We start from the raw sequence: 13,580 nt of genomic DNA on the forward strand, positions 1-13,580 counted from the left end.
AAGTTTGGCAAAGAATGAATTGTGAAAATTAATAATTTTTTTAGGTTGTACCTCGTTTTAAGGTTATGTTTGGATGTTGAACTGAGTTGAATTGAGTTGAGATGATAAAATATTATTAGAATATTATTTTTTAATATTATTATTATTTTAAAATTTAAAAAAATTAAATTTTTTATTATATTTTGTATTAAAATTTTAAAAAATTATAATAATAAATTAAGATGAATTGAGAGATGTTTAATAAGTAAACTCAACCTAAATCAGCAGTTGGAGGGTGATTTTCATTAGGAATGTGTACTGTCACATCCACGAGAGTGCAACTGTGGAAGGATGCTTTTAAGTACAAATCGCCATGATGAAATTGCAAGGAAAATAAAACTCGCAGGACCCCCCGGCCGGGGCCTCCTTTGGGAGCAGGCAATAATTGGAGGTGATCTCTACCCCACGCTCCTAGACAAAAATCGCATGTGACTCAGGATGTCTCCATTTATATTTGCTTACAGGTCATTTAAGTTTCCAATCTATCGAAGACAGTCGTCTTCACGAGCCTCATTGATGCTTCCATTAATGATTAAGCAACAGTGACTGGAGATACCTGAGGTCGAGTAGAGTATATATTAGGCGGAGTTCTAAGTTCAGGTCTATTAATGGAGGGAGCCTTAGGGGAAGATCATGAATTTATGTCATCCACACTTCTATTCTAGTTTTCTGTAAGATTAAAAGAACAAGTGATCCCATCGCCGAGTTAAAGTAACTGAGATGGGTGTGCATGCGAGCAAGAACAAGAACAAGAATTTGTTTGACAAAGACGTTAGCGGGTTGATGGAGAAGACAGGGTTTCTGCAGAAAGAAATGAGGGAGATGATTTGTGAGAGGGAGAAAGAGAGCAAGGGTTATGAGCGAGACATGATGATTTTTGCATTCAAGGAGGCGGAGTGGAAGCAAGAGAGGAAGAGGCTAAGAGGAGAGGTGAAGAGCTTGAGGAAGATGGTGGAAGAGAAAGAGGATAAGATCAGAGGGATGGGGGAGAAGAAGAGTGATCAGATCAAAGAGTGGGAAATGTTGGGAACCAGCTTCATGATGGAGCAAATGAGGGAGGAGAGAGCTCGGCGAGATGAGACTGTGGAGAAGTGGAAGCAGCTATATCTTGCCATTAAGATGGAGCTTGATGATCTCATTCAGAGAACACATGATCATGGTACGTACACTCTCTCTCTCTCTCTTTCTAATGTATATGTATATATGTGCTCACACACTATTCAGAAATTCTAATTCATGATTCAGTTGCTGTTGTTCATGTATTGGGATAGGGGTGAAGAGAATGTTTTTCGGTTACCCCGCATGAAAGAATGCCTCAATTATTCAGCTAAAAAAAAAGGAAATTAAGAATGTCTCAGTTTATGTCTTTCCTTCAGAATATTCACTCTTTAAACCCTTCTAAGCATATGAAACGTGCTTTAAGGAAAGAAGAATGTGAATGAAATTGTACTTACAGTAATGCAATGGCCTTGGTTAATCTATATAGAATAATATTCATCCTGTCTATACCCAAAGTCTAATAAATATTGGTGAGATCATTGGCCACATAATCATGGTTTCAGTGAAACTGAAATGCAGAAAACATGATATAATTCACTGCATATGCACTTTAACGACAAACAAAGTGGGACACTGGGTGCATATTTCTTAGTTGGATCTGTCAAAACTTGGGTCCCAATCTTCTGCAAGAACCCACATGAGAGAATAGGTTTTGAAGAAAAAGAAAAAAAGTACTCCCAAGATCATGATGAATGATTACGGGTAACTTGCTGCTTTGTACTGCAGGGGATGTGCAGAATTGGAGAGCAGAAGAGGAAGAAGAGATGATGATAGAAGAGTTACAGAGGGAACTCAATGCCAAGGAAGAGACCATCAAAGCACTGAAAGCGAGAGTAGCTTCTATGGAGCATGAAGAATACAAGAAAGAGCGAGAGATTGACATATTGAGGCAAAGTTTACGAATCATGAGCAGCCAGAAGACGGCTTCGCGTGTCACCAAGAATCTTCCCTAAAGTAGGATTGTACTTTGGCAATAAAAAAAAGTTATAACATTGTCGGTGCGGGTGCTAACAGTACATTTATGCTTTGAAACAATTTTCTAAGTGAAATTTACCAAAAAGATGTTGGATTATTTCTAATATTTCCTTCAATTATTTGATTTTGACTTCTTTTGAAGTTTTCTTTCAATGTGATTTTTTATTAATCCCACGTCTAAAAGACAAGCAAATTTTAGTGATTTACAAGTAAATAAATTTCACAATATATAAATTGGAATGTAAAGATAGACACAAAATGGTAGTGTCATCCAGTGCAAAGCACTAACCGCACGCCGAGACACGGAAGTATTGATGTTTTAGACGCACTTAGGACTTGTCGAAATGGTTTTAATTCAAACAAAAAATATATTTTTTCATCTTTTTTGACAGTTACTTCATACATTTATAATAGAAATTATTTTATTTAAATTCAAATTAAAGATTACAACTGCTGCTATTACATATATTCATTCTAAAATTAGTATTCAGAATTTACAATCTGCACACTATATAAACACTGTTTTATAATGAGAACAAAATTGTTAAATTCTCTTTTACAGAACTCAATTCTTGAGTAGGAGGTAATATTTGTCTAAAAAACAGATTAATAATCGTCTCACTATTTCCTATTTTCAATCTCTGTTTGCTCTTTTTTTTTTTTTTTTCTAACAAAAAATTAGAAATCCAAAAGAACAGTTTTTTTTTTGCTCGAAAAAGAACAGTTGAACGTGGTGGGGGACGGTAGTTGCGCATACGAGAACAAATTCTATGCGGGAAGCCTAAAAGAGGGGAGAATGAGTGCTATTTTTTAAAAAAAATAAAAATAAAAATAAAAATCTATTGCAAATATACATTGATATGACGCAGAATCATGTTATTTTGTGGTTAATTGGACTCAAAAAGTATGAGGAAGTACAAGAAAATCACCATATTACATAGAACAAATTAGTAGAAGATATGAGTCTATGACGTTGCTTGGGTTAAGAAATAGACATGTTTGGGTAACTACAAAATTTTTTATAACTTCTCAAGCATTACTTAAATACAAAAAAATATATATATTTCAAATTGTAAATTTTTCATCTAATTATTATCTAATTATTAATTAAACACAAAAATCGATAATAATTTTACAAATTAAAAAACAAAAATTATATTGAAACAAATTTTTAACTTTATCTATTATATCTTTTTCAAAAATTCGAATATAATATTTATTTTTAAATTTTTTTTTACTTATTTATAAAAAAAAAATTATTCAACTTTTTTGCTTTCATTTTTCAAAACCTAATATCAAACAAATTTTTATAATTCTCAAATATTTTCAAACATTATTGGTATCCAAACATTCCCGATTCATCTAATGCTCATGAACATGATAAAGTACATTAAATAATTTTTTAAAACAACATTTGGATCTCTCTTTTTTTTTTTTTTTAATTTCCATTCAAATCAAGGAAGTTCTATTTTTGACCGAAACCAGTCCCAGCTATATCCTAAACATTCCGTATTGCCAAGGTATATATCATACCACGTGCCAAGGGATCTTACCTTTAAATTCAACTTTAAACTCATGGACACATGTTGGTATATTATCTGGCCATGTTCGAGTCGTATTATTATCTGACACGATAATGTAATTGCACCGGATATGGATGCTTTAAGCTGTGGTTCCTAAGTTTGAGAGGTGACATGCAAAGAAAACCACATGATACACCTCATTATCTATGTACGTCAAATATGGGTGACAGCCTTTACAAAAGTACTACTGATCTCTAAGATCATAAAATGACAAAGATTCATTTCCTTCTTTATGTCATATCGATAAACGAGTGCACCCTTCTTTTTCAAACACAAGGTCCACTTACTCACGAGAAAAGCTACATCCGCTATGGCTTTGGGATGCTACTTAATTTTGTCCATCCAAATATAAGTAGGTTCTTTATAATTTCCCCGAAGCACCCAAGTAATTAAACATTATCCTTTTTCAAGTACTTCGTGATCAGGCATGCCTAGATGATCACTCCCAAATCTAAAAGATTTCTCGTTTGTATTCACAGTCCATCTCAATTTATATCAAATCATCTCATTACTATTCACTATTATTTAACAACTTTTACTTATAAATCTTATTACTATTTATAACTCATCTTACTATTATTCACAACCTATCTCAACTCATTTTCGAATCTAAACGAATTCAAAAAATAAAAGGAAGACAAGTTCGGACCTTCCCAAGGAGTGAATCAGCTCACTGTGGGACAAAATCTGCAGCTGGAGACCATCTCCAATTCGAGCCGCCTCGTTATTTCCTGTGGAAATATAATATACCATCGCATTTATTTATAACTGAGAGAGTACAAAAGAGAGCTAGTTATATCTGTTTATTGTCTGTCACCTCAGGCTCAAGTAACTGCTAAACTACGGTCTGGGCGCTTTATACGCCAATGAAATAGTTGTGTTATTTTCTTTTATTTATTTTTTTGTTTTGCAAACAATTACAGGCTAGAAATCCATGTTTCGTAATCGAAGAAACTTTAAATTATAGTTGTATCGTTCGTCTGTAAATTTCTTTTGCCCATCGGGCCATCACTCATCAGCATTCTAAGGATGTACCATGTGGGATCCAATTAGTTCATCCACATAGAGAGCGACTTCTTCAATCGCCCTTCAAATGAAGGTCACGAGTTTCTCTTAGGTCACTCGTTCAAAAAGTTGAAGATTCATCCCTTGAATGAAAGTTTAAAGGAAGCTCATGGCTCAAGTATCTAACTGGAGATCAATCCCTTGCATCTCAACAGAGGTCAATCCCCGGCTCGCATACATAAAAGTAAACATGCATGTGGATGCAAGCACATGAGAAAGGCTTCCTGTAATTTTACAAGCTCAAAGAATGTGGTCTGTTGGTAAAATCGGTGGAAACATGTTACAATCACGAAGAATGGCCCATTTTTCTTGGCGGATAAATATTCAAATAAAAAAACAAGAAGAGTTTATGATGAAGGTCCATATCATAGACAGACTAGTTTAATCCATGACATGTGAATCAACTGCATTGAGCAAAGTTAACAAATTCATGCACACTGGCAATGGACTTGGCATGCCTTCATGCCTTCGCTAAATAAAGTGCTCACAAAGTTTTGCTTCAAAGCTTCATGTGAATGCTACCAAAAAACATTCGACAGTTTTCATATAAAGCTACTATTTTTTGTTCCCTTATCAACAACAACAAAAGCAAAATAAAAAGAAAAGAATAGAACAACGAGTCCCTAGCAATGAGTCAAAAGCAACTATCAGTTTTACAAACATCATTTTAGGAAAGGAAAAAGTTAAACATGCAACCAACAAACAAGCAGCATCATTCAGGCTGCAAAACCTATGTTTGAGGCAAATAATACTAATCTATCAAACACATCAGTATTCTATTTTTTTATAAGTCATCGATATTTGTTAAAAGGTACTAGGGACGCAACCCATGTAAACTGAGAGTATACATAGGAGAATGCCTTGTTAAAAATGCATAAATCTACACAGGAGTAAAAGCTTCTAAGGAGGAACACCATCATACTTAAACAGTTAAACCTACCTTGAGCATTTTTTTCAGCAAGAAAACGAGATGCTGCACAATTTGTGGTGTGAGAACAATCATGCTGGAGGATCCCAATTAGTTTCCCTTCCTGCATTTACACCAAAACAAATTTTAAAAGAAAAATGGAATTTGGTCAATAAAAAAGTTTAACTTGTTATGAACCATAAGAGAAAAAGTAAAGCAAAAACAAAATCAATCACACATGAATGCAAGATTTACGTGGCTCGGTGCACAGAGCTTCAGAGGATTTTATTTAGATGACAAATCAAAGATACAGTGTGGCCGTACAAGGGTTTAATACAATTTATAGCAAACCCTATTTAGTGGGTAAGGTCGGATTAATAAACCCTAGTCTGCAGGTTGGGTCGGAGCAAGGGCCAAAACAGGTCAAATTCCCCCCCCCCCCTCCCCTCCCATCGGCCCAAGCCAAAGCCAATATGGCCCAAGCCTAAAAGACTACAACGAATTATTGTCAAGTCGGTCCATCAAATTGGGCCACACACAAACAGAACCAGGCTCCACACAAACAAGCCCAACATAACTTGCCTATTAAAAAAAATGAAAAATGAAGTATTAAGCTATAGATACCCAAATACAAAGATGCACATGCCAAGTCTTGTTTACCTTAGTCCCATAGATCAGGGCACCTCCAACTGATGGATGAAAGCAGGCTACGTTGACCTCATCCTCAGCACTAGGAAGAACTCTCACAAGTTCCATATCAGAAACTCTGTAAACCTAATTGGTGAAAATTAGTTTTTCAATGAAGACTACTCATAAAGCAGAGTGATGTACATGGCTAGACAAGACACAAATCATAGTCTTGGGTAGCGAAGTTCTGTAAACATACATGTCCAAGAATAACCCCTCCATCACCACCCCCACTCTTGAGAAGTGAACTATTGCGTCGACCGTAAGCAAGTAACAAGTGCTCCAATGTAGGAGAGAAGTAAGGACATAAAAATGAACGTTTTTAATACAAGACAGGCACAGCTTCCAGTTTATAAATACAATTGATGAATCTTTAATGCTTGTAAAAATAGGTATTTATTGTGTCACAACACCAGTTTAAATTATAGCATTGCCATTAGATGCAAAAAAGATAAATCAAATGTAAAATCTGCGGGCTTACACACCTCACTTCTTACTAAAACAACTAAATCTTCACCAAGCAGAAAAAGTTGCCAAAAATTTTAGGGACAGTTAATATTCATTTACACATGCCATTTGATTGTGAAGAAAAAACTGCTAAATATATGCAATTCAAAATTTTAATAACAAAGGAAAAAATTCAAGGTTGATATAACTGAGCAAAATTTCTTGCACACCAAAAGATACCTTTCAAGAGTACAAAGAATATTTCTTACCGTTGACATTACCAACTCATATAATTATAAACTATTTCTGTTTTTATTTTCCATAAGAATGCATGCATTCATTTGTTAGAGAAGGCTGACCCGTATCATGTGAGACAAATGAAACTATATATCCAATCATTAGAGATTATCCAATCTCCCAAAAGCATATCACCCCCTCCAACAAAAAAAGAAAAAGAAAAAGAGGCACCAGAAAGCAACTGACCTGAATTGAAGTTAATCAATGGGCAGCCAGTATTGCCCGTGATGCAAGCACTGAACCAAATCTAGATAAACAAGCATAAATTATCAGGCAGAAGTAAAAGGAAAAGCATAAATCAAAACCCGAAAAAGACATGACACATGAGTAGGTTTAAGCTTTACGTTGCCTCTTTGAGGGAATATATCCGAAACTCATATAGAACTTCGCGAGCTGAAATTGGATGCCGTGGGGATGTTGCAGCCACTGTAATTTTGTTGTGGACCTGGCCTTGCAATCCTGGATCAGCTTCCAGATGAGACAGCACACATGCCAAACACAGGCTGCTAAAAATCTCCCACAAGGTGAAAAATGAGCACCCATTTCACTGCAAACATATCTGGACAAGTAAACATCCCTCTGATGTATGTATCGTGTATCATACACATTATATATATATATATATATAGTTTGATAAGTTAGTCTACACATTAATGTTACTAAAAGAAGAAAGGCAGAAAAGGTATCTAGTTCCATAATGGGGGAAACAAGGATAGTTGGAATAATATCAATATCTCTATCTTCAAGCTAAATGTTACTCCAAGAAAGAACTACGTTCAGATAAGTAGAATTACCAAAAAGTCCTACTTCCATCTACAGATTTCTGAATGTTTATGGTAGCAACAAGCTCAAAACAGAGTTTAAAAGATAAAAATAGAAGAACTCTATTATTTAATGGTTATACCTACAAAGTACAGCATGCGGTATAATTAAGCGACACTTTTCTGCTTCAAGAAGAACACATGGATCTTTAACATCATGCGGCCATATTCTTAGCTTCACAGTGCAAGGTAACTCCGCAACAGCCATTGAGGTTGCAAGTTCAGATTGGATTCTGCTTGTAGGGAGCTGAGGATCACTTCCATCACATGGAATGTGATTGAAGTTAAAACCTTCATTGGATCCAATCTGGACCTTATGCGAGAATGTAAAGAATGCTGATGGGAACTAGATCTTCCAGTAACTCTAGATTGGCTGACACTGATCGGCATAACTGAAGGAGCCATAAGATTTTTCATTTCACTAAATGTTGATAAACTCTCATGGGCTGAAGCATTGACTGAGCCCATGGTGCATTCCGCAGCTTGACTCTGTCCAATTAACCACCCCGGCAAGGAAGGTAGCTCCCAATACATTTTTTTTAAATGGCAAGGGAACCACCCCACGGCAGAGCCCTTAGGACTCACCCATGAAACCTAAACTCCCGGGGAGCTAGCACAACAACCCACCGCTATGACCTCCCACTTAAATCACAATTTGATCCCAGGGGGAATCGAACCTGTGACATGGGGCTTGTGCATAATAGTTCACCCTTACCACTTGGGCTACCCGTGGGTGGGTAGGTAGCTCCCAATACATTGCATCACCAAAAGGAAAGAAGTGATCATTTCTCTCTTTCGGATGCACTTCCACCATCTCCATGGCATCCATAGCAGATTGAGGAATTGCATCATCTGTTTCACTCATTAAAGAATCATTTCCCGTATCCTCTGGCACAGGTGATGAGTTATTAGGATCAATAGGAGACAATAAAAGTTCATACTGGCCTGATAGAGTGGAATATCTCAGAGGCCGCACTGAAGCAGAAGGATCCACTCTCTGTTGCACACTAGCCAAACCTGCATCCCCCCATATGTAGGCTGCAAAGATGTTCTCCCATAATCTTTAGCAAATGAAGGCCACACCAAAAAGTGTGAAGACATAAGAGGAAGTTCATCTTCCAAACAAGGAAGACCACTGGAATGAACATCAGCCAAGTATACAGTGGGTGGAGGATAATGCAAGTAACCTGGAGAAGTTGCAAGTGTCTTTGAGCAATCTGATGAGTCAAGGTCATTGACCTGCAAATCAGCACAATATCAGAACCAAAAAGAGAGAACATGAAAGGCCAAAAGGCATATAGTGGTCTGATACCGCAAAGAGAGGTTACTTTGGCAGTTAAAACATTAAAACAAAAGGGGCTGCATGTGGGTGCAAATGCACACCCGAAGAGACCGGGGTGTTTTCAGTACAATGGCTGGTGTAGATGTCTCTGCTCTCCAGCCATAATACCATATATATAGCTAATAAAGAAATTATAAACTATTGTAATTAAAGAATAAGTCAACATTAGACACTATGTAAAATCCAAAGCTAAAAAATCTTCACCTTGTGACCTGAAGCCACAGCAAGAAGCTCCCCCCATGCATGGAACTCAATAGAAGCGATAGGACGATCTGTGAGGAGAAAAGGAAATTAACTGTCATATCCATATGTAAATTATACAATTTCAACATGATATTCTTCTCCAAATGCTATATAAAAACCCATAGAAGAAATTACAAAGATCATGTGATCCTATACACTGCAGTATTAGCATCCCACAAACGAACTTCATGATCCAAGCTTCCACTCACAAGTATTTCAGGATATAAGGGATGAAACCTAACCTGCAAAAGTTCCACCGGAATATGAGAATGAGAGAAGCATAGCACGCAGAAAATTCATAGAATAGGTTTATGTTATGTAACACATTGTATCTAACGGTGTGCATGCATTCTTGTAATGAGCATGAAAAGGAGCTCATTTGACAGGCTTGTTTGAAGAGTGAGATTAGATGAGAATTTTGTAAATAGTAATAAGAAAGTTTGTAAATAGTAGTGAGATAGTTTGAGTTTAGTATTTTTTGGGTTATGGGAAATGAGAGAGAAAAAGTTGAATTAAAAATATTATAAAGTTAAAATATTGTTATAATATAGTTTTATAATATTATTTTTGTTTGAAAATTTGAAAAAGTTGAATTGTTTTTTATTTTTTGTTTGAAGGTTTGGAAAAGTTGTAATGATTAGGTTGAAAAATTTGTAATGATTAGTTTGAAAATGTTTGTATTTGAATTATGTTTGGGAAGGAGATGAGATGAGATAAGATGAAAATTTTGAGATGAGATCTATTTCCAAATAAGCCAATTTTTTCTAACAGGCAATCACCATATGATAGATTCCCATATGGCATACATGATAGAAAATCATATTACTAGTTTAAATAATAATTCTTTCCTTCAAAAGCCAAATACAGTGTCACGACAGCAAGACTTTAGTATGTATCATGGAACAGACAACGTTTATAGCATATTCTACCCGCCTAACTATGAACAATAAGAATAGAGCCTATAATAATCTTCACGGTATGGTCTCCACTGGAGGAATAAAAACACAAGACTATTTTAAAAATTAAGCATCTATACGCAAATCTTTGTCCCAACCTTTATAAGGTATAAGATAGACTATAATGGAATCTCACTGCATAGAAGCAACCGTTCTTCCATCGGAGCTGAAGGTTGCTGCAATAGTTGACCTTGGAGGAGGTAATAGTGGACAATATTTGGCTGATAAATGCCACAACATTCTGCCTCCACCCTGAAGATATACAACGGCTCAATAAGATTAAACAGATATCCTTATACGAAATACCCAAACCAATAACAGATATATTGTGCGTGTGAGTGAATGAGTGTGCGTGCGTGTATGTGTATATATATCAGACGAGCACAATAAAGAATGCGGACCATACCATGAGACAAAACCTTGCTATACACGAGCACAACAAATAATGTAGACAATACGACCTTGCCTTGCATCTTGTACTGCATGCCTTGACCCAAAGGAATCACATCGAGGTTTAGAAGCTTCTCCCCATAATACTTTTAGTGAGTGCTTCGTTCAAGGTGAAACCTCTCTTCGTGCCAGGAGTTGAAACACATTGCCGCCACTAGCAAAACAAACAATACGGATTAGCAAAAGCAACACCCAACATATTTGGATTTATTGTGACTGATACTAGTCCCGACACATACAAACAAGCTCATTTATAATTTTTTTTTATAGAAAAAAAAAAAGCGAATAATAAATACATCTGCCACCGCCACCTCAATCAAACACCCTGGCCTAATTTAACTACAACAGATTTAAAAATGCTATGCTACGTTTTCCCAGACTTAATGAGTTTCAAGCAGGAATTTCGGTAATATGCACAGAACAATAATCCATGGTGTACTAACCTAGAGATCGACAACTATCGGCCTATCGGTTTTTGCAATTTCAGCCAGACTGAACAAAATCTGGCTGCAACTGATATATGCGGGAATTCGGGTCAATTTGGAAGCAATTGCAAGAAACGAATATCTAACAATTCAGAATAATAATAATTATAATGTTCAATTAAGAGAAAAACATTAAAATTTCCCAAAAAAAACTCCAACAGTACGTCGAAATGAAAACCACTTCTTCGAATCTGATCGAAACTTAAGATCTTCGCCAAGAGCGGAGCATTTTAGGAATGCGAATTCAGAGGACAACCGACAAACGTAAGGAATAAAAATGAGCTCAAATTGTCAATCATTTCACCTGTTACTTTGACTTCGGGCGGCTCGGCGCAGGCAGAGGAGAACGAGTCTGTGCAATTAAGTTCAAAAGTAAGGGACAGAGAGTTGTGAGAGCAGTGACGGCTTGGGACTTCAGTGAAAAAAAAACCCGTTGGTCTCGCTACTTATCTTTCTTTCTTTCTTTTTTCCTTCTCTTATTTTTTCCCGCTCTGGAATACTGTGAATGATTCGCCGTTGGACAGAAATGCTCCGGCTTGAAGCATCAAGTTACGGACACCATGCTATTGCAGTGACTAGCCGCCAAATGGCCTCGTACCGACATAGTTATTTTACCGACACGTTTCAAATTTTCAGACTCCTCGATTAATGTAACAAAATCCATCAAAATTAGTGCTAATTACTTATAATTTTACTAACGGTACAAGATTTATTTCATTAATTTTATTTTAAAATTTAAAATTTTTAACATATTAATAAATAATATGTGTAGAATAAAAAATTATCTATATATATATTATTTAACGTTTCTCTTAAAAAAATTCGCATAAATTTCAAAATTTACATCATCACTTTTCATTTTATTAATGATCATGAAAACAGTCAGAGAAATGATATTTATAATTATGGAATACGTAAATACCACTCAATTTTTTTTTTTAAAAAAATATGAGATCAATAAAAAAAATTAATTTTTTAATAATAAATTTCACTATTTTTTAAAATGATTATATAATATTTATACTCTATAACTATACGTAATATTTCTCAATAATTATCATAATAAAAAATATATTCATGAAACAAAACCTTTTTAAACATGAGATTTTCGCTGAATGATGTTTATAAGAATAAGATCTCAATCCAAAGTTAATAGGAGAGTCGGGGGTTGATACGAGAAAAATAATCCGCCTTATAAAGAGAAAAAAGAAAAGAAAAGAAAAGAAAAAAAAAAAAGATATCAACGACCCTCAATTATCTTGTCTTGTCAAGACAAATAAGTTAACAAGATTTAATGGATTTTTTTTTTCCTTTTAGGCATGTTCATTGATCAATAATTTAATATATAGTCATATTTAGAGTGTAACTCGGACCGGAGCCCGCTCTGGTCCGAGAGAGTGATAGATCAAAATTTTTTTATCCATTATTTTCTTTGTATCGGACTGGACCAAACATTCATAGAGACTGGATCAGACCGTTAGTTATCGGTCTAGTCTAATTATTTTTATTTTATTTTATATTTTAAAAAAATTAATACAAATATAATTATTTAAATTACTAAATTAAAATTAAGTGAATTATTAATATAAATTATGTAATTAACTAATTAAGAAATATTTTGCTATAATTATATTTATGATATTAATAGTTACTACTTATTAATTTAGATTTTACTCCTTAGTATGCATAATTATTAAAAATGTCATACATTTTATATATGGTTAATGAATATCAAATAATTTTATTATACATAGATTATTCATATTTACTTACAACTTAGATATTTTAAAAAAATTATGTAGTTATTTTAATTAAGTATAAAAAGATTATTTTTATCACAGTCCACAGATGGAGACTACTTTGCAGGCCTAAATGAAACAGCAGTGTTTCATTAATAAATGAAACGGAGCATTTCACTAACTAAGGACGTGAAAATAATCCCAGAAAACCCTTCCCTCAAGAGAGAAAATTCTCTTCCTTCCTCCCTTAGATGAACTTGCCCCATCGTCCTCACAATCACTACAAGAAAATCGCTCTATTGCGGTGATTTTTGGTCTGCTGCAATAAATGTCGCCGCAATAAATCATTATTTACGGCGATACATTTGGTCGACGCGGCTTCCAACCGGTGCCAATAATTGTCCTTTTTTTGCGGCGAGTTTATACTTTTTTGAGGCGAAAATTGTCGCCGTAGAAAATATCCTTAATTTTACAGCGATTTTAAC

General features: G+C 35.0%; 2 protein-coding genes and 1 long non-coding RNA gene across 5 annotated transcripts; 1 reads left to right on the forward strand and 2 right to left on the reverse strand.

Annotated features, from left to right (window-relative positions):
- Window positions 1–446: 446 nt before the first annotated feature.
- On the forward strand, window positions 447–2,177 carry LOC108980693 (E3 ubiquitin-protein ligase BRE1A-like). The gene is made up of 2 exons (XM_018951695.2): window positions 447–1,198; window positions 1,825–2,177. The coding sequence occupies exons 1-2, from the start codon at window positions 760–762 to the stop codon at window positions 2,049–2,051; spliced, it is 666 nt and encodes a 221-aa protein (XP_018807240.1). The 5' UTR covers window positions 447–759; the 3' UTR covers window positions 2,052–2,177.
- A 2,054-nt stretch (window positions 2,178–4,231) lies between these two features.
- Window positions 4,232–8,079, reverse strand: LOC118348984. 2 transcript variants are annotated; one of them, XM_035691740.1, is made up of 5 exons: window positions 7,964–8,079; window positions 7,246–7,606; window positions 6,289–6,394; window positions 5,662–5,752; window positions 4,232–4,387 (listed from the first exon to the last, which is right to left on the reverse strand). In XM_035691740.1, the coding sequence occupies exons 3-5, from the start codon at window positions 6,382–6,384 to the stop codon at window positions 4,266–4,268; spliced, it is 309 nt and encodes a 102-aa protein (XP_035547633.1). In that variant the 5' UTR covers window positions 6,385–6,394; window positions 7,246–7,606; window positions 7,964–8,079; the 3' UTR covers window positions 4,232–4,265. The 2 variants fall into 2 exon arrangements, with proteins under 2 accessions (XP_035547633.1, XP_035547632.1); XM_035691739.1 differs by having other exon boundaries at window positions 6,289–6,402.
- A 40-nt stretch (window positions 8,080–8,119) lies between these two features.
- LOC108980694 lies at window positions 8,120–11,904 on the reverse strand. Of its 2 annotated transcripts, none has more exons than XR_004801904.1 (6): window positions 11,661–11,904; window positions 10,828–11,025; window positions 10,520–10,673; window positions 9,622–9,707; window positions 9,427–9,494; window positions 8,120–9,119 (listed from the first exon to the last, which is right to left on the reverse strand). It is a non-coding gene; the product is annotated as an uncharacterized LOC108980694 (long non-coding RNA). The 2 variants fall into 2 exon arrangements; XR_004801903.1 differs by having other exon boundaries at window positions 9,601–9,707.
- Window positions 11,905–13,580: the final 1,676 nt, after the last annotated feature.

This window comes from Juglans regia, chromosome 7 (assembly GCF_001411555.2).
Source record: "Juglans regia cultivar Chandler chromosome 7, Walnut 2.0, whole genome shotgun sequence".
Lineage (NCBI taxonomy): Eukaryota > Viridiplantae > Streptophyta > Magnoliopsida > Fagales > Juglandaceae > Juglans > Juglans regia.

Bases quoted from the DNA above. Each gene is read 5' to 3' on its own strand.
- LOC108980693 (XM_018951695.2), top strand. From the start codon at position 760: ATGGGTGTGCATGCGAGCAAGAACAAGAACAAGAATTTGTTTGACAAA. The intron at 1,199-1,824 runs GTACGTACACTC...TTTGTACTGCAG, and splicing joins TCAGAGAACACATGATCATG to GGGATGTGCAGAATTGGAGA.
- LOC118348984 (XM_035691740.1), bottom strand. From the start codon at position 6,384: ATGGAACTTGTGAGAGTTCTTCCTAGTGCTGAGGATGAGGTCAACGTA. The intron at 5,753-6,288 runs GTAAACAAGACT...GTGTAAATGCAG, and splicing joins CCCTGATCTATGGGACTAAG to GAAGGGAAACTAATTGGGAT. The intron at 4,388-5,661 runs GTAGGTTTAACT...ATATTTCCACAG, and splicing joins TGCTGAAAAAAATGCTCAAG to GAAATAACGAGGCGGCTCGA.